This window comes from Quercus robur, chromosome 4, assembly GCF_932294415.1.
Source record: "Quercus robur chromosome 4, dhQueRobu3.1, whole genome shotgun sequence".
Classification (NCBI taxonomy): domain Eukaryota; kingdom Viridiplantae; phylum Streptophyta; class Magnoliopsida; order Fagales; family Fagaceae; genus Quercus; species Quercus robur.
Genome location: NC_065537.1, coordinates 5,473,644 through 5,495,365, shown reverse-complemented (window position 1 = coordinate 5,495,365; position 21,722 = coordinate 5,473,644). Strand labels below are relative to the sequence as shown.

At 35.1% G+C, this 21,722-nt stretch overlaps 1 protein-coding gene across 1 annotated transcript; it reads right to left on the bottom strand.

The window, feature by feature from the left end:
* Positions 1-877: 877 nt before the first annotated feature.
* On the bottom strand, positions 878-14,711 carry LOC126720410 (thiosulfate/3-mercaptopyruvate sulfurtransferase 1, mitochondrial-like). Its single transcript, XM_050422854.1, has 12 exons — positions 14,453-14,711; positions 13,336-13,524; positions 10,467-10,526; positions 10,248-10,310; positions 9,902-10,026; positions 9,648-9,810; positions 8,739-8,798; positions 8,107-8,165; positions 5,388-5,469; positions 3,983-4,046; positions 2,508-2,575; positions 878-1,254 (listed from the first exon to the last, which is right to left on the bottom strand). The coding sequence occupies exons 1-12, from the start codon at positions 14,555-14,557 to the stop codon at positions 1,159-1,161; spliced, it is 1,134 nt and encodes a 377-aa protein (XP_050278811.1). The 5' UTR covers positions 14,558-14,711; the 3' UTR covers positions 878-1,158.
* Positions 14,712-21,722: the final 7,011 nt, after the last annotated feature.

Here is a 21,722-nt window from a genome sequence, read left to right as displayed (position 1 = left end):
AATCAAATGGAAATGAATATGTTGTATTTTCTCTATTCTGTTTGCAAGTTTATAAAGGAATGGATGGAATTTAAAATAATAATAAAGCCTTTTTTTTTAGAATAAGATACTAATAATAATAATGCTATTTTTCCTTTTACATTTGTCTTTTTTCAGGATAAGGATAGAATTGAGGAATTGAGATTTCACCTCCATTTCATGAAATGTAATGAATGTTCTTCTCAGTTATGAGGGAATGGAATGGAATATTTCTTGACAATACCTTAATATTCATTCCATCCCATTCCTTCCTCCCAGAGGAGCTTTTCTTTGACAATCATCTCCAAAGAGGAATAACTGAAAACCATAGTAATTCCTCCATTTCAATCTTCTTTCATACGGTCTTCCCAAACATAATATCTTAAATCTCAGATCTTAAATCTTAGATACAAAATCGAGCTCAAAAATTAAATTCCTATAAGTCTATAACTTCACCACCTTTTCTCAGAAAGTAATAAGAGAGAGAATGTGACTTTCAAAACATTATGTATGCCTTGTCAACATTACATATAAAAAGCAATTTGGCAGAAGCTCATTAAAGGAAATCAATTTATCAACTCTAGTGAAACATATATTTGACTTTCATCAAAATCCATCGAACACTAAGAGGATAATATCATGTGTGAGGGAGACAAATCACATGTAGTCAATGCTGCCATGTCATATCATGGCAATGTCTCACGACCAAGGGCAGTAAGACTTTTTCCTTTCTCTCTCTTTTTTTTTTTTTTTTTTTTTTTTTTTTTTTTTTTTTTTTTTTTTGTTTCAAAGGGGGAGCTGTTTATATGGCATGTGTGAATTCATCTTTACAATAGCAACTAGATAAGATAAATAGAACTTAGAGAAGAATCATGCTGCTAATTATTTATTTTTCATCATCAACAAAATGTGAAACCTTAGATCCCAACCCACTACCCCGTATCCCTGATGCTCTTCCACCTGCTTTGTTTGCGTAATGAGAGTTTAATAACAAACACAAACTGTAATTCAATATTTATTAGAGTTATAAGGCTTGGTGATATTTAACCGTTTTAGATACAACCTCTTTCGTCACAACTGACTGACAAACCTCATGCTGCACATGTTGCCGGAACGCTTCCAATAATGATGCATGAACATTTATGAAGTCTCAACAGGTGTGTCAGGATGTGCTCCCCATTCAGTCCAAGATCCATCATAGACTACAACATCGGACTTCCCAAGTCGGTGGAGACCCTGAAAAAACAGAAGCATGAGACCTTTCTTTCAAGATTGTTCTTTTTTTTTTTATATATATAAATATCTCCAGAACTTTTTATTAAAAATTAGCTAACCCAAGTACACAGGATGTACTGCAGTGGCAAAAAATTAAGAACCCAGATTACAAAGATCAACTAGAACAAGGAGAGACAAGGAAGAATATGAAGGCAAAACCAAACTCCATTCAAGGAGTGGAAGAAAAATGACTTTAATCAAGTATTGACCGTTCAGAGTCCTCAAAGCATCTACCATTCTGTTACCACCAAAAACACCAAAACAAACAATATGGGACCAACCTCCATAAATCTATATTTCTATGTCTTTCAAACTTTCCCTGCCAAAAATCTAACAACTCAATAAATTTATACAGCATAACCCAATGAATACCATACAGACAGAATATCATAGACCACAATGCATATGCTATCCGACAAGATGCTACGCTGATTCCCCACATCTTTTGCACCAATCAAGCACTACAATATGCCTATTCTGAAAATTATCTGTAGTTAAAATCTTACCTAGAGTAGCGTTCTGCAGCAGTCCAAGGAAAGAACGCTACTCTAGGAGGAACCTTTGATTGCCACACCTTTTCCAAGGAAATGAGATGACAAAAGAAGGAGATGGAGAGTGATAAAAACCTTGAACCCCGAAACCTTTTCCTCATTGCTAGCTTCCAACAAACCTTGTTAGCACCATAGCCCCGTACATCTGTGGAATAAAGCATATCCAAAAAACATAGCCAAGGGTTCCACCTCCCAATCCTGCACTGGACGATAGTACTGGATGTCCCAATGAATCCTCCCACCAGAGAAACACATGACCTCCGACACAAAAGACTCCCTTGCCTGACTAATCCTATACAACTCTGGAAATACTTCTTTAAGAAAGCAATCCCCACACCATACATCCTCCCAAAACTTTCTTTCAAAGTTGTTCTACTGCCAATATTATCATTTCCCAGCAGAAAACTAGCTTTATAGGCATGTGATCATCTTTGTGGAATGTAATGATTCATTTTGAACTATTTTCTACTATTGGAATGTAAAACAAGATGATAATTGATATTATCTATCCCAATGCCCAAAAAAGGACCTCTTCCCCTTTTCCTCTTCTCTATTTCTGTCCAACCAAACAAGAAATATGCCAATCCCTCCATTTCCCTTCCAACTACCCACCCATCTAAATATCAAGACAATACAAAATGAGAGACAGAGAGAGAGGGGTACCAATGCAAGGACACATGCAGTTACACCAGTGCCACACGAAGTTACAACAGGCTTTTCCAAAGATATGCCTGCAGAAGAATTTGGGATTAAGATTGTAAAGTAACAAGATCAAGTTCAGTATAAGATAGCAATGGCAAAAGGGTAAAACCAAACATACTGCAACAAAGGAACTATACCTAAGTTTTGCTCATAGCAAAATTACCCACATGCTATCATGGAAACAAATACATGGAATGCAGACCTTTAAACTCTCTGGCCTAAAACAATAAGATAGCAATTACCAAGCATAACTTGACTTTCCTATTAATTTTTCAATAAAACAACACACAACCTCCTACATAGACCTTTTTTAAACCTCTGCTATAATTTATATCTGCATATCTATTGTTGGTAATTTATTATAGCCTCACTTATGATGCAGTCATGGAACATCAATCAATCTGCTACAGTGCAATTTTATCATTCAAGATATATCTCTTATGGGGTCCATGTGTAATGTCCAATTGAAGCAAAGTCCCATATGAACAAATGAAAAAGCCATTAGGAAACGATTTTATACTTGCTTCATGACAGCGTCTTCTCTCTTTTACACTTTTTGCTTGACATCATAACATTGGTCATTTTCATCAGTTATTTTTATCCCTTATTGGAATCCAAGTGATGGTAGAAATGTGTGTGTGTGTCATAGAGAGAGAGAGGAGGGAAGGAGGGAGGGATAGGGAGTCATTGCCAAGGCTGCCATTAATAAACTTACTTTTTCTTTCTTCTATGTTATCTTGCCAAAAGGTACAAACTTTTTTAATTAAAATTTTTTGCATGATAAACATTTTCTTTTTCATTTAATTGTTAACTTGACATAGGATAGATTTAGAGAGAACTGTTTACATATCAGTTCACTGTTAACTAATAAAGTTACAAAAACTAATTTGGAGACTGCCAAGAGTCTTGTAGCTCTACTGGTTGGCACCTCTTAATGTTTCCGACAGAGATATCTAATGTTCAAATTCTCTCTCCTCTGTTATAACTATTGAATTATCAAATTCTAATTAGGACACTGAGAAAATACAGTGAACACTTCCAGAAAGTTCAAGAATTGACTATGTTTTCAAAATAGCCTTAATTTGTAGGAGTTTCTGAAAATTACAGATCTGACCCTCACCACAAAACTAACCATAACTTGCAAAATAAACACACAAACTATTTTAACCCTAAACTCCTATATGACTTAACTTTAAAAACTATGGGTTAAAACTGTGTCACATGACTAATGCTGACAATTTCATATTTATTTGTATTTGTATTGATCCAAAAATTTTCAGATCAGATCCACATAGTATTTATATATAAATAACAATTAGTTCTCAACTGCCATAGTTCAACAAGATATTAACAAACCCAATACTGAAGGAATAGAATGTTTCACAAGAATATGACCGATATTAAGAGAGAATCGGGGAGGGGGGGTGGTTCCTTACCTTCTTCTTCAAATCGTTTCTTTAGTTCATCTGCAGGCAAAAGTGACTGTGAAGCATCCAACACCTGCAAAGACACACCACACATCGATAAATAAATTGTTTATGAGGCATAGCTTTCAAAGGATATTTTGTATCCTCATCCACTACTTCCACAACACTATAGAAACAACTAAGATGACCCTCAGTCATAAATCAAATTTTTTGTTTCCTCATCCACTGCTTCCACAACACTGTAGAAACAACTAAGGTGACTCTCAGTCATAAATCAAAAAACATTGTCATGTCAAACTCTTGAAATTTAAAAGATCCCTGAAATGAAATCATGCAAGAACCAGCTTTAGACTCTCCTGTCCTTACATATTAAAGATAACCAAATCACTACTATCGCCAAAAAAAACTCAAATCACAACTATACCATAAACTAGACTCTTCTTCAGAAGTTAAATAGCTTTTAAGCACTTTTATCCCCCCAACCCCCTTTTTTTTTTGTTTTGCAGATCACATCACCATAATCGGGCACTTTCAAGATTTTTTATTTATTTTTTTAATGCAGATAATAAAGAGTTCAAGGAAAACCAAGTTCGGATACCAAATGATTCAAGAATTGTGGTCTAATTTTGATGTGGGGTCTTCTTGGCAACCTTCGTAGGCTAATTTAGTTATTATTGAGTCATTTTACAAGTTGTTGATTCAGTTTTAATTAAGTTTTACTAAAATCAGGGAAATCTGGTAATTTCAAAACTTTCCAGAAGGGGCTGTAAAGGGCTTGTTCTCATTTTATGTTTTAAGTTCTCTTTCTATATGGTTTAGAAATTCTTAAGTACTTTTTCTTTGTTATTAGTAGTCTAAGACTCCTAGTCTTTCTAGGAAAAAAGTTATTTAGGAGCCCTAGTCCTTCTTGGAAAGGATTTAGCAATAGTTTATATATAAAGGCTTTATTATAAATATATATATATATATATATTTTGATAGGTAATAGATATCTTCATTAAAAAAAGTACATCATGTTTATGATGATGAACAGAATGTACTAGAAACAAATACAGAGGCTTTATTATAAATATGTTTATAAGCTTTCTCCTGGTCTAGCTTATACAGAACTCCAGGAATGCAATCACTTCGTACATTGCTAAATCCTATATATACACTATTGCTAAATCCAATCCACTGTTTCTACTAAGAGTTGGAGAAATTAATTTAGACATTTAAGGCAGGCAAAATTTGCAGACAGAAATTACTACACAAAAACCATGAATCTAAGAGCATCTAAAATGACGCTTAGCATTTAGAACTTAAATTTGACATCAAAATCCAACCTGGGAAAGAAGTGGATTCAATATAACAGATGGAAAAGCTATCAGGTCATCAAAACACAACAGAAACCATATAACATTTGATCATTCACCTGGGGAAAAGGAATGCACTTGCTGCCAGGTACATGACCACTTTTAATACCCTTTCGAGGCTCTGCTGCAGTTCCATCAAACCTGAAAAGTATTCAATCTCCATCAACTCCAAGAATTTTCACTAAAAACAGGCACTCTGGAAAACAATCAAAATTACTAAATAAAAGCAACCTTTTGACCTGGACCGTTCTTTCTCATCCCTCTACATTTGCTTAAGGAAAAACAATATAGACTACAAAAATCATGGGCTAGTGAGTTGGACATATCCAATCATATCCAGAATTCCAGATGTTACTCAGGTTTAGCAATTAGAATCAACCAAGCTATGTCAAGGAAAATTAAACAGATGCAGGCAAGCTTACATTCTATCATGTTTGTAAACTTCCTGATCTAAAATCATGCAATAATTCACCTGGTCATTTCTGTGGTCATTCAACCTGGCCCAACAACCAACTTCATTAAGCAGAACTCTTATGAGAAACATCCAAGGTCTGGATTGCACAGACCATAACTGGAACTATTGGTGATATAATTACTGCATGCTAGGAGAACAAAATGTTCATATATATTTTTCTATGAAGCACGGGTGCGTTTCGGGACTCGGGTGCGGGTGCGGGACTCGGCAATTTTTAAAAAAGGTGGGTGCGGGTGCGGCAGGACTCGGCGATTAAAAAACTATTAAAAATATTTTTATAATATATGGTTAATATATTGCTAAGCATACTTTTACTTTTTCACATTATATAAACAAATACCTAAAGGCTGAAGCAAATGCAGTGTGCACACAGCACTCACTATGGACGGAGCACACAGAGATGAGGGACGGAGCACACAGAGAAGGCAAAAGGGAGGTGAGGGACGGAGTGAGAGAGGAGTTTTGGACAAAGTGTGAGGGTCTGAGGGGTCTGGGTATTTAGGTTAAGACCTTAAGTCAAACGGTGCGTTTGCACCTTTTTTTTTTTTTTTTTTTTTGAATTTCGGCCTGACTCGACCCGATTTGGGCCGCGTCGGCGCCGATTTTGGCCGCGTCGGCCCGAGTCGGGATCCGCCACGTGGCGCGACGCGGCACGACGTGGGACGGACGTGCGGTCTGCGGCGTCCCTCCCGCGTCGCCGCGTCCCGCCGCATCGGACGTGGGTGCGCCGGCCTGGGAGCCGCGTCCGTGCATCCTTGATATTTTTATTAGTTGACACTCCCAATTATATGCTATACCAATTTAAGGCATGTTGGACCTCTCTACGCAATTTTATTTGTTATATTCTATTTGCATAGAGATCAGGCCATGGAGTGATGCCTTCCACCAAAAGCTATAGGTCATGGGTTCAAGTTTGGGTATCAGCCTCTCTAAGAAAAAAATGTGAGCAAGACTGCCTATCAATCACCTCTCCAAGGCCCTGCGAAAAAGTGGGAGCTTTGTGGAGTGAGTATGACTTTGTCTATTCTGTTTTAGAACTTGATAAGTTTAGCAGAGCAAGATCTTCTAATCAATTTGTTATCAAGCTTATTATCATTTTAGCGGTAACAAATATGAAATTACTAAAAGAAAACATGAGGACAAGATGGGTAATTTGTAAGAAAAAAGAAAGGAAACAATGAACAAACTGAACTGAGAACGTTTGAGCAACAACAAAAAAATTTTAGGGGTGGGCTATGGTTCCTCAACAGATTAGTCCCAAGTTTTTTGGGTTCGGGTATTGATTAGATCCTCAACAAATTCGTTAGGATCGGCCACACGTATTCTTGTTTGCTATACAATTTTATTCAAAGTTATTTTTTGATAAGTAATAAAAAAATTTATTCAAACATTAAAAAAGAGAGACAGCCAAGCATACCTGACATATACAGCTGGGGATCAATACAATCAAGAACACAAATATTTTATTTTATTTTATTCAAAGTCATACTTTCTATTACTTCCTTAACTGAAGTCTTGTCTTCCTCAACTTTTTTCATTCCCTCAACTTAAATCAATTCACAATTTTAGGTGCATTAATTGCTCTCCTCTCTCCTCTAAACACAACCAAACAATCTCAAACAACACTCTCATCTTTCATCAACAATGGACAACCTTTAACATTCCCCATTTTGAACCCTATCTTTCTGTGTATTTTGATTTAGCCATCTTAGCCTTCTCATTTTATCTACACTCATTTTATGAATATCTTACTTATTAATAGCCCAACATTCGTGTCATAGAGAAAAATAGAATTTATAGCAGTCTTAAAAAAAATTAAGTTAATAGGAATTATACCATCACACAATGCTCCTAATATGCTTCTCTATGAATTATTGATCCAATATATCGAAAGCTCTCACTCTCTGGTATCTCTTGACCATCAAATCTTACAACCCTTTCATCTCTACTTCTACTTTTGCTGAACTTACATTCACATTAACTCTACCTGCCTCTCTATATTTTTCCATTAGGCATCTAAGCAAGAAAATAGCTTCTGTAATAAATCGCCCTAGCATAAAACCAAAGGTGATGCAAGAATGCTGAAAACTAAACACAAGTTTTTCAAACCCTTTGCCTATAAGAACACCTTTCAGTGGATACTAGTTGTGCTTAATCAAGATAGCAACAATAACTAAACGCTGAAAACTAAACACAAGGTTTTTAAACCAACAGTACAAGAATCACTGGCAATATTCTGTAGATTTTCAACTATATTACCATATCTAGGTGAAGATATCACATTCATATATTCAGTTGGATACCTGGCCTTTGATCGGGCATCTATTTGTTGATGAGTCCTGTCCTCAATGTTCTTTTTAACCTGGAAAATACACAGAAAAGATATATATAATTAGAATACTCAAATCATAGCCTAAGTTACATGGGAAACTTTTGCCCATACTTGCACTAGAAAAAAGGTAACTAACTTGTATGCTCTTAAAACCTCTATTTACTCAAATAAAACATGTATAATGTCAATCAGAAATAATTTTGCTATTTAATATTCTCATTATTTTAGTAAGTATATATTGTATATTCTTTTCTTTTTTTTTTATTGATAAATACTAAGTATATATTGTATATTCTAGTCAGGCTTAAAGGAATTTTTACTACCAGAAGCAACTGACCCACTAGAACGCATTAATTTGTACATCACATACAAAAAATTCACTAGCAAGCACATTACAGGTCCATGCTCATGTATCATCAGTACTAAACCACAGATATACATTGCATTATTTATCATAATATGTCCACTTGGAAAATTTAATGATAGTCTGGTTACCACTTTCAGAACTGAAAAATGAGGCATAGATAATTATTTTATTACTATAAGCATGGATTAAGATAAGCATATTTATCAAAAAAAGGATTAAAATGAGAGCAACCCAACCTGATCAAGGGTCCAGACAAGATGTGGCTGAAATTTGGTCTGAAATGTGATTGGGCCAACCTGCAGAAGAATAGTGCATGTGATTGGAACAAATCATAAGTTTTCAAAAGTAAAATTCAAACAGCAATATTGAGGGGGAGGTGGGGAGAGAATAATCAAATTACTGGGCACATAGTTAGGTGTATGTCAAAGCCAGAAAAAGGCATAGAAAAACAACATCGTTTAAGGTCTGAACCTTAGATGAATATATCAAACTCTATATCAAATTTCCAATATATTTCTTACTAAAATATATTAACTGCATTAAGCTATGAAACAGAATAGCACAAACATTATATCATTTCTTTTTTCTCCTTTGATCCGTGCTATAAAAGTACACAAAAGAAAGAGATCTTCAGCTCCCTTTGGCGTGACCAATTGAAAACAAAATGGCATAACAGGCCTACCATTTTAGCAAAGTGACAATGCAATAGTACCATACTTTAGCCCCTAATTTCCTCCAACATTTGACTTTGAAATACTAACCTTTATATTTTCCCCAGTTCAGGTAATCAAATAATAAAATTCTTCTCCAAAAGCAAATCTCAATTGAAGATGATGTTATCATAAAGACAAGTTTAGCTCAGTTGTCAAAAGCATGAACTTAAGAAACTGATAGATGTATAAAGTAGCTCCTGAGAACTCAATGTCAATATGAAACCCTATGGCATATAGAGAATTTTTTTCTTAAATATTTAGGTTAAAATACTTTATTATAAGAATAAATGATTTACAAAGCAAACCAATGCACTGACACTGAGCATGGTGAATAAAAAACCTAAAATACTGCAGATTTCAATATTTTCTATCCCACAAAAAGGAACCAGAAAAAGGAAAATCAAAAACTAGCTGAATGAATAATGAACTTACCGCCTGTCCCTGATATACTTTCTCAATCGCCTCACTGGCAGCACTAGCTTTCAAAATAGCATCACCAGAAGCGCTAGATTCAACATCATATCCAGATGCACGCCATCTTGGCAGGCCTCCATCTAATACCCAAACTCTGTCATGCCCAAATACTCGAAACATCCTTATTATTTGAATAAGGAATGAACTATATTAGTTTATGCTTCAAACATGAATTCTAGTGAATAAGAACATTTATTATCAACACAACTCACCACCAGACACGAGCTGCACTAAAAATCCCCTTCCCATCATAAACAACCAACCCATCTTTGTTATCTATTCCAAGAGCAGAAGCAGCAGCAGCAAAAGCATCCTCTGACGGCAACATGTGCGGCAACTGAAACAAGTCATCAATTCTATATTATAAATAGAGGGCAAAAAAAAATGCATAAAATACATATAAAAAAAGGTGGTGCATGATCCTAACCCAAATGTGTGTGTGTATACATGTACGTATATATGTACTTGTGTATATATATGGGTAAATGCATATATAAATATATACACACACACACACGTATGTAAATATAAATATAGCAAATGAAGAAACCATCTCACATTTGAAGTTCGGTCAGATATTCCATCTACATCAAAAAACAAGGCACCAGGGATGTGAGCAACCTGTTGGAGGGAATAATTGATGAAAATGGATCAGAGCTGAAAATCTTACAAAACACACTTGCAGAGCATATCTCAAGGATACCATATACCCAAACAGTTCTGAATTTAGGATAAAGAAAATCGAGAATGAGATTTCAACATAATCATAGTAATTACCTGATACTCTTGAATTGGATTCCTCTGCTCATCTGGCATGTACCAGGATGCATCCAACACCTGAATATAAAAAATATAATATTAACCAACTGTTAGAATCTTAAGGGAGTAACATGTGTGTAGTACTTGACTCATTTCTGGGGCTTGTATGTGGTGTGTCAAGGTTAATGAGCTGTAAATGCAGAGCTTAATGCTCACAGGAAATATACATGAGAAATGCTACTAATATCTGACTGGTTTCAAAGATCAACAAATGTCCATTATAACTAGTATTAGAGTAAGTGATTTGCACATGGAGCCTAATTAAAGAAATGTTATTTACATTAACATTTTATAAGTGAGGTAATAATTTAAGTAAATAATAATTTCTTTTAGTATTGCCACCTTTAGAATCATTAAGGACAATAGTTGATCAATTTTCACCTTAAAGAGTTCATGCTTAATTACACAGTATATATGACTGCTAACAAATCGATTCCAATGAACTTTAGGTATGTTCATGCTAATGACCTATTGGGCCAATAGCAACCAAGAAGCATTAAAATTTTTTTCTCAATATGCATGTGGGACTATAATCACCTCAAAAGGTATTAAAAGGGATACAGGAGCCAACAGATTGGAAAAGGTGTGATGCACACTTGACATTTTCCTTAGTAACTAAAATATGGTCAAATATACATATACATAAATTATATCCAAAATTGATCCCATGAGCAATAATCAGAACTCAATTTGAATCACAGATCAAACAGATCTGCTAAGTTGTGGATTTCTAGGATTTACAACATGCATATTACTGGATATTATGGAACTACAAACAATTTCTAAATTTGATCCCATAAAATATCAATGATTTCACAATAAATAAGAAAAAGGAGCAACAATAGGTGCCAGTTGAACTACAAGGCTCTTGGCAATTAACATCACAAATTCCCAAAGTTGTGTCAGCCTCTCACAGTATTGGGAACTAAGATGCATCTCAAAGCAACTTCTAGTAATCCAATAATTGTTGAAAAATGTATCAGTAGAGACAAAATTGAGAGAAGTGTCTAAATCTGATGTCTGACAGAAAACTCTGCATTTAAGATGATAATAAACTCCACCTAAATCTTTTGTGCCTTCCTAGATATTTTTTGCATAATTTCATTGGAAAAGAATGCAAAGGTACCAATGGTATGTATGCTTGTATATTACGCGTTGTTAATCATCAACCCTAATCAAGCTTTGTTGGAACTTTTTTATTCCTGTATTTTCTCCAACCCCATAGACTTTGAGTCCCAAATAAAATGGCACGAAGAGAAGTGAAATGATCAATTAACTATTTAGTTCCTAGTTAATTTATAATGGGGAAGCATGGTCAAAGAAATCAATTGGGCCATTTGTGTTTGAGAAAAAGAAAATTGTAATTCCTTGGATCCACATGCAGCGTATATAATAAATAATAGTTGGTTGAAAAGGGTTGAAAAAGAGAAAGGACCACTGTAAAGATATTGTCTCTTACTATAGTTGATCTCTTCTTATTGGGCCTACCTACTATAAAAACTTTAAAAGGAATAAATATGTATCTAACTAGCATATAGAGACCTAGGTTCAAAAATCTCACTGCAAAATTTAAAATAAGAATAATATTCATTTGATCAGACAGGAACTAAACAGGAGGTTTAGAGAACATGTCTAAATTTTTTTAGTCACATGGAACAAATGGTGAGCTCATGAACAAAAGCACCAAGCGCACTTAAGCACATAGGCCTCTTGGAGCCTAGGTGCAAGCACGCGCCTGATTGAAGTAAAGCGCACTGTTTTCCAATATAATATCTCATAACTTCTAATAGAAATATTAGTAACATATAATAATAACTCAAAATTTGTATATTTTACCTATTGGGTAAGTACAATTGTATAATGTTTTTAAATTCAATTTTTTTTTTGATAAGTAACATAAAAATTTTATTAAAAAGAACACAGCCCAGTACATAGGAAATGTACTAATGAGGCAAAAACATTAAGAATTGTAAATTCAAATTTTACCTAAGTTATTTTAATTTTTTTAATTTTTATTTAGTAAATTGAAAACAATTATCAATGGTCAATATCATAATAATCTAGTTATAGAAAGTTTAAACATAATATTTTATATAATTCTCTTGTGCTTTATAAAAGTACATAACCATGATAGTTATGATCAAATAATGTATATGGTTCAATCAATATACATCTAAAACTAAAAGTCAAAGGCCAAAGAGCACAAGAATTGTTAACTAACCTTGTTTGTTTCTTATGATATGTAAATAAAATAAAATAAAAATCTGTGTAATACAACACCCTAAGGATAATGGTTGTATAGTAAATCACTAGTCCATGTCATTTCTTTCAAGACTAAGCATTAATTTTGATGATCCATATCTTTTTTAGCAACAGAATAAAAAAGCATGCCTAGGTGTGCTTTATGCTTCTTCAAAAAGCTCCTAAAAAGCATGCCTAAAGAGCGCTTCATTAAATGAGATTTCTTTTTGGCCTAGTGGAGCATCGAGATCTCGGGGCTTTGAGCCTTGAGCTTAAGCATACCTAAAGCATGCTTTTAAATTTAACAACACTTCTCATGGATTATAGAGAGAGAGAGAGAGAGAGAGAGAGAGGGATTCTTGTGTATCTGCATGCACTAGCATATATGCTGGAAAGCCTGGAATGGATGTGTGCTTACATACACATAAATAAGAACATGTGAAATGTAAAATCAAGCAAAAGAACTCTCAAACAGACGACTAAATTAAAGAAAACGAAGTATTACATAATTCCCAAATTCAGTTTTTGTCAATATTCAACCAAAGCCAAGAAAAGAGGGGCAGTAGGAACAAGCCCAAGCAGGTACCTTGAGATCAGGTTCCTTGAGGTTAGCATGAAGCCAATCGACAGAAACAACAGGCTCATTTGTAGATAAAGTTTGTGTTGAAAATTTAGCTCTTCTTCCAACCACTGAGGATGCCATAACACAAGGAACCTGAGAAGATGCTTTATATGCTGTATAAGAGGGACTTGATTGAAAGTGAAACTGTCTCTTCTGCAAGTAACATGAATAACATATCATATGATCTTGTCTTAAAGAGAATAATACAGTTGGAGAGGTAGCTTAAACTCACTAAGAACACTTAAACAAATAGGTTTTCATTATCCAACTAAAATCTTAAGAAAATATGCTAGAAGATACAACATCTATACAAATAATTGCTAAAAAATCCCACGATCAAAAATACTTTAAAGATTTCCTAATTCAGTTTAAGCCAAGGGATATATAGCAAAAGCATGAAAAAAATACTTTTCATTATAGGATTTGTAATGATATCACTACATTAATGTGTACAGGAAAAGCTTTAAATGCACACCAAAAAAACTACACAGCTGTCAATGCTTCAGTGCATAGATTTTGTACATAACATACACCACTGGTTGAAATATTTTGAACTAACTCCATATCAGATGCTTCAACCATAACGACAATCAGAAAAAAGAGAGAAAATAACACACTCATAGAGTCCAAAACAGTTCCTTTTCTGTTTTGTTTGAATACAAGAGTACAAAAACAATTGCTACAAACTAAACAATACCACTTAAATTGAAGCACATGATCAAAAATAGAGACCACATACAAAAACCAACAATGAAAACTATATCAGAATTCAGAACAAAGTCCACGACTTTTACCAATGAATCCCATGATCTGTAAAAAGCACTGATAAATGCAAAACCCCATCTCTCACACTCAACACCAATAACAAAATTCAAAGCCCCATTAAAGAAAGTTTCAATCTTTATATACAAAGGACCATATAAACGAAATACCCAGATGGCAAAACCGATCAAATCAAGCATTAGAACAAGAATTACACAAACACAATCACAAATTAGGCCAAAATAACCAAAACCCATCAATGTTTTGGACATTCAAAACAAACCCAGATAATATTTTCAACACAAAAGGCCATACTTACCTTGAATAGGGAAAACAAAAGTCTGGGCTTGTGAGTACTGAGAGAGAAGGAAGAGTGAATAAAACGGTGAGTCAAGAGAGACCTTGCTAGAACGGTCGAAGCCATCTATTCAGAGACCATGCGAGTAAAAAAGTGTGGCTTTTGGACACTTTTGGAGTCAGTTTTCAGTGAGAGCTTGTGTGTGATGTGAAACTGGTGTGGGAAGCATCTACAGTAGCTGCTAGTTTGCAAGACTGCTGTTGTCTCGTATTGATAAATATTAAATTGTTTTTTATACCTTTCATTCAGGAGACTGTTTGGGTGAGACTATTTCAATGCACATAACATAAGGTGGATTTGTTCAAGTTTAGAACAAAAATATAGGACAGGAATAAGAACAAATAGAAAGGATCTTCTATTGCGATAATAAAAATTAAAAAAAAAAAAAAAAAAAAAAAAAAAAAAAAAATATTATATTGGTTGCCGGTTTGGCTTTAAATAAAAAATAAAACTGAGTCGCTCCATAAGTATAAATGCTTGTGAGTTGTAGAGGGTAAAAGTTGGGGTTTAAGTCTCTGAGAGGGAGTTTCATACACATATACACTTAGATTAGGTTATAGTAAAAATTCTATCTTGTATAAAAAAAATAATAAAAAATATAAAAATAAATAAAATGTACCAAAAATTGGAACAAAATTTTTGGAGAGAAACCCTTCAAACGCATCAAATATTTTTTATATTGATTGTAAATTTTGAAAATCTAACCATTGGATTGAATGTTTTTATTATATTTTTCATGCTTGAAATGTTAAAATTTTAATTTTTTGTGATCTAAAATTGTGTATAAAAAATAACTTTATTAATCGAATAGTATTTAACATCTTATTTGAACGAAATTTAATATGCATTTAACAACATAAAAAATATAGAATTCAACGATTAGATTTTCAAAATTCACACCTAAAAAAGATATATAAGAAGTTTGAAGAGTTTCTCTCCAAATTAGTTTGTAAAGAAATTTTGTTCCAAAAATTGTTCCAAAAATTGTTTCACAATTTTTTTTTTATTCACTGTACATGGTTATCTCTAAAATAGATTCTGTAAGGACACAATTTGTAGCGACCCCAAAATAATATTGGGTTCGTACGTTTAAAAGCCCAAACAATATCATTTGTAGAGCGTGGGATTGAAAGGCTTGGCCCTGATCACCAAACAGCGGTTAGCCATGGTTTCTATGGAAATTTACATGAAGGTGAACCTGACACGTTTAACAAGAACTTCTTCTGATGCGGCATGAGTGGTTCCAGCCTTTAGACCTTGTCCAAGGAGCTTAGTGTTCTTATTATTCTCCTTTTCTAAGACTTCGTGGTTTGGGAGACCCCCCTTCTTCCATTGGTTCTTTTTCCCTTTTATACTAACCTTTATCCTCCTTCCAATGTCCATGTGTAAGCTCCACTTTCTGGGGTTGAGACTTGTCCTATCAGCCCATACCTAGAGTGGTTGGGGGTGGTTGTAAAAGTTGAATAGTATGGTGAAGAGCATGGACCTATCAAACGCAGAGTTCTTTATTGCAATATTGGCAGCTTTTTCACTTTGCCTGTTCCTGCACTGGGCTCGTCCTTTCCTTTAGGGACTCTATGGAGTGCCGAGCATAAGATCGTCATCGGCCATATCCTTAGGCCTTTTTTGGACTTTCATTATGCATCCTCGGCAATAGTTCTCCTCGGCTCAGGCCTTGGGCCCTAATGTAAAGTGGACCGGGGCCACAAATTCTCTGGCCCCACAGATTCTATAAATAAATAAAAAATAAAAAACCTACAATTTTATATTTGAGACAAATTAAAACCCTATACTTTTCATTAATTGTTTATATATACATACATACATACATACATATATATATATATATATATATAAAGTGTTATCCCAATCGTTAGTTAGATTATTTCGTTCATTGCTAATGAAATTCCTCAAAAATCCCATGAATCGCAAGCATGATGAATGAAATTTGGGACTTTTGAGCTTATAACACGTCATTTAAGTCATTGAGACCACTTACTCGAATGTTTTTGAAGGGACCCAGCCTAACATTGTTAACCATGGCTAACAATAACAAATCTAATGCCAATACACAAAATTAAATTGTACCGATTTAATTAATCTAATTTTACTCTCTTTCTTGGACTCATTTGATTTCATAGTATTTGAGAGATTGATTTCATAGTATTTGAGAGAGAGATCAACCATTTAGTCGCCACAACAACCGCCGCAACAAACCATAATTTTTCCTCTCACCTCCGCAACAATTGTTGCATCAACCATTTGTTCCTCTTGTCGAAGCAATCACAATTTGGTCTTTTCATCGCCACAACCATTGTTTGGTCCTCTCGTTACTGCCACCATTATCTTATGAAGTATGTATGATTTTGTGAGCATATTATATTGTGTATGACTTTGAGAATGGAACATAATAAATGAAACCTATTTTGTTAAGTGTGATTGAGAATATGATATTGTTGCAAGAGGTGTTACGGGGGTATGTGGTATTTTAGGCATGTGGTGTATGGGTATGAAATTTTAAGCTTATGCGTTATTTTCAATATGTGATGATGTGAATGTGATTTTTTTATCCAATTTGTGTCAAGTGCATGTGTTTGAATTAGTAAAAGGGTGGAATGTTGGAATTTATTTTTTGTGTATTTTTTTTAAGACAGTTTTAATTTATGGTGTCCGCTTCTGATAATTGCTTTCTATTACCAAACCAAGACACTTATAGGCAATGATTGAAACCCTAATCTCCTATTTGACGACAAAAAGATTTACCAATTGAGCTAACTGGAACCCACATTTTTTGTGTATGTATATGCAAAACTTTTAGATATTTGTTTAAGTCACGTAGCAATATACTTGACCTACTAAGTGGCATAATTTTTTTTTTTTTTAACTGTTAGCTACATCAAATTTTAATCTCATTGGATAGTACTAATCAATATTACAATGGCACCATCCAATGAGATTATAAATAAATAAACCACAAAATGTGAAATTGGTACTGACAAAGTAACTAATTAGTGATCCAATAAATGTGGCAATAGTACGGTCATATGTAATGTTTCTATTGTCAAATGTGATCCATTGTGACTAAATAAATAAGGAAACAACTAAATGTGACAATGGTACAATCATATGCAATGTTTGTACCATCCAATGTGACTGAAAAAAGAAGAAGGAATCATCGAATATGATAATGATATAGTTATATATAATGTTGATACTATCTAATGTGAAGTTAGAAGTTAGAACCATCAAATGTGACTTAAAAAATAAACAAAGCACCGAATGTGATATGATACGATTATATGTGATGTTTGTACTGCTTAGTGTAGATTTAGAATCATCAAATGTGATTTTTTGGTGACTTGTTATAACAAGGGATAGCAAAAGATATTGTAGAATTTCCCAGTATACATATTTAATTAGTAAATATTAATAAATAAAAATTCAAATTAGAGAATTTATAGAAATAACATATCAATTTAATTAGATTTTGTTTAAAGAAATATAATCAAAGATTTGATTGTTGTTTGGGTTGTTCTATAAAAAAAGATGGTGAATTTTACTTAAGTTTAAATGAACATAATAATAATATTAGAATGCTGATTGGGCCTGAAAAAATAAAGCAAAAATTGCAAACCCAAGCTTGTCTAAAAAGGCCCGGCTTCATCCTAAGCTTTAAAGTGGTCTAAAAAGGTCGGATTTTCTACAGCGTCCAAAATTTTCGACTTAATAAGCTAAAAACTGATGTAAGAAAAGAGCTTGGAACTTGACATTCCTAGATTGATCGAGTTCCAGTTGCCACAGTCTGCGTCTGATAAGTATGTGTATGTGTGTGTTTAATTTATATTAAACGATTTTAAATCCATTGCTTTTTCAGTGAGTTTCTGTACGTGTGAGTCCATATGAAAAGGCATTGGATGTCTTGAATGAATCAGTTGTGTTTTGTTGATATATAATTATATACACACAGTCACAGGGTTTGAGTTTGTGCTGAAACATGTGTGGGTAAGTGAATTCCATGTATAATTCAGCAGAAAAAAGAAAAAAGAAAAAGTGAATTCCATGTATGTAAAAGTAAAGAATTAATGTATATGCTGTGTAGTAAGTGTTTGTGCTGTGGTGGTGAAGAATCACTGTTTTTGCTTGAAGAATGTGAGGTTTTAGTAGTGTGCGTGTGGGAGCAATTATAGCATGAGAATATGTATATGGATCATGTAGCCATGTATTTCTAATGGTGATATACATTGCTGTGAATCAGCATAAGATTCTTATTCTTATTATTACTTTTTTTTTTTTTAATAGAGATTCTAATTATTATTATTAGCTTGTAACTCTATGCATATACATAGATACACTTAAAGATACATAATAAAATGCATAATATAATTCTTATATATATAATTTAAATACTATTTGTAAGGACTCAATTTGTAACGATTTCAAACTCGTATTAGGTTCGAACGCTAAAGGCCCAAATAATAAATTTGTAGAACGTGGATATAAAAGAATTAGATTAACTTCAAAAGAAAAACGATTAAATTTAACGTTTTTAGATGGATTAACACAAATATTACGATCAATTTCTCCTTTAAACAAGCTAAGTTCTTTATTTCATAAGGTTTTCCTCTAGGCGTCACTTGTTTAGAAGTTCTGATCCTTCTTTTTGGTGCATTCTTCCTGTTATATACTGCCCTCCTGGTGTCATCTTCATCACACACGTGTAGGTTGGGTTTGGGGGATCCCTTCTTGTCTCATCCAACACCTTCTAGAACCTCCAACCAACAGCTGTGAGGCTGCTTCATCACTGTTCAGGTATCACCTCTACATTAATGCGGCCAGAGAGTTGGTTGAAAGGCAATTAATGCGGAGGCAGCTGTTGTCAAAGATATTTATTTATCTTTTCTTTCTTACCCTTGGTCCCATGTCTCACCTTTTGTGATAATGCAACTTCGAAGTGTGTTTGTGACAATATGGCGTTCGAATCGTCCTCGGACACGTCCTGCCGAGAAGGATTTTGTCCTCAGACGCATACTGGACCCATCTCATGTGATATCTACTCCTCTTTTCATTTGGCTTCCCTTATAATCTTATATGAGTCTCCTCGGATGGTTTAACGTCCTCGGATGGGCCACAGGCCTAGTTAACACGGTTTTAATATTTATTGATTAACCGGTCCCCACAATAGCCCCTTAAAATCTTGTTTTTCGACTCCTCGGGAGAAAATATTGATATTGATGTCACAAGCCCATATCCTTTTATGTTTTGGGCATGCTCCTGACGCTTCAGCGTCCCGAGCGCGGCAGCATTAAATTTTGGCGACGCCCTTGTCTCCCTCGTTCAACTGTAAGATGTAAATAGAACGGTAGGGGGTCTGTCTCGTTTTGCGAGTGAGAACTTTCCCGCTCATAACTTCTGCACGACTATAAAGGAATTTTCAAATCAATTCTCTTTCTTACCTTCAGCAATCACATAATTCTAGAGCTCATACACTGAACCTGTCTTTCTCCTTTTTCGTCGTTTTCCTAGGCATCTACAAATACTAAAATCTTGTCCGAGGACCCTCTTTCAAACCTGTAAGTCTTCTCAAAACCTTTACAGCTTTCATCTTAAACTCGTTAATTTCTCTACTAAACCCTTTAGGAAAATGGGGAAAAAGGAGGGTAAGTTTCGATGTCTGGTTGAGTCCGAGGAAAGTATGAGAAGTTTCTGCACTAAGTATAGGATCCCTTCAACAGTGGGTGTGAGGTATGCAGCCCAAGAGGAATGGGCTGGTGCTAGAAGAACCGAGGAGGTGATTATTCCCATGATTGCCTTCATAGAAGGCGGGATGACCATTCCCATGGGTAAGATTACTAGGAACTACCTTAGGTTCTTTAGGTTATCCCCAACTCAGTGTGCCCCAAACATGTTTAGGGTCCTGGGAAGTATAGAAGCCTTGAATGAGAGAATGGACCTAAACCTGACCCATCATGATGTGAATTGGGTGTACAACCTCCACCATTTGAAGGGGCAGGGATATTATCTCAAGTCGAGGTATCCCGTGGTGTGGCTAATTCAGTGCCTTCCCACTTCAAACAAGTACTTAAAGGAGGATTTCCTTATCTTTTCTGGGGAATGGCATGATGGTCTGCCATGCCCTATGGAGGAAGGAGAACCAGGTGGGAATGCAGTCATAGATTCGTAACGTTCAGTTTATACATACATATTTTCCCTTTTCTTCTTTCTTTCTTTTTTTTTTGTTTTGAGTCTCAGTATTCTTATCTCTAACGACGCTTCATTTCATTTCAATGATTCCGCAGATAGACGTTTTACCAAGCCCAAACTTAGTTTAGTCAATAAAGCAAGTTTGGACAGGGTATTGAAAGCCGAGATATACGTGAACGAAGCTGACGGCCAACTTCGGGCAGCCCATTTAATCCTCAGAGACACTCCCCTCTCGTTTGCTTTCCAAGCGCCGAAGTGCATGATCAGAGCCCGCGATCCTCGGCTTCATCGTATTAGCGTTGCTTACAAGGGGTTCGTCGTTCCAGAAGGTATTCCACTTCCTAAGGATACCTCCCGCACTAAGCCCCTTTTTGTGGCGGCCATCTCAACAAGAGCCTCTTCATCCCAGCCTGTCCTTAAGGAAGAGGAAGTAGAAGAGAAAGAGGAAGAAGAATAAGAAGAGGAAGAAGAAGAAGAAGTTGTAGAACTCTCAAATTCCTCGGACGACTTTGGGATTTTTGATCAACCTATACGCTCCGAGGAAGATTCTGACGAGATGGGAATACAAAGGAAACCCCAAAGAAGTCTAATGGAGTTGAATGAGAATCAGCCTAGGAAGAATGTGCCGGGAAAATCAACGCAATCCCAGATTCCTTCTCTTCCCATTAGGTCTTCTCCTCCTGCTCCTCATCAACCTTCTCATCAACCTCCCCAGCTAGTCAGAGTTGATGCTGCTAAGTTGAAAAGGCACAGGGAGCAGAAAGGGAAGGATGTGGTGGATGCTGGAAAGTCCCGTCCGACCCGCGAGGAGGATGCCCAGCAAGTTGCAAAGCAGCAGAAAACTAGCCACCCTATTTAGCGAGGCCAGGAGAGCTCTGACATTCAACCTCCTGAGCCACAAGCATGGTTGCCAGCACCCATACACGGTGGGGAGCCCCTACGAGATGATGCATCTATTAGGGACTTCAACGGTGGCGTTGGGTGCCACATAGCCTCGGCTATAGAGAAGGCTTTGTTGCTCCCAAAGGAC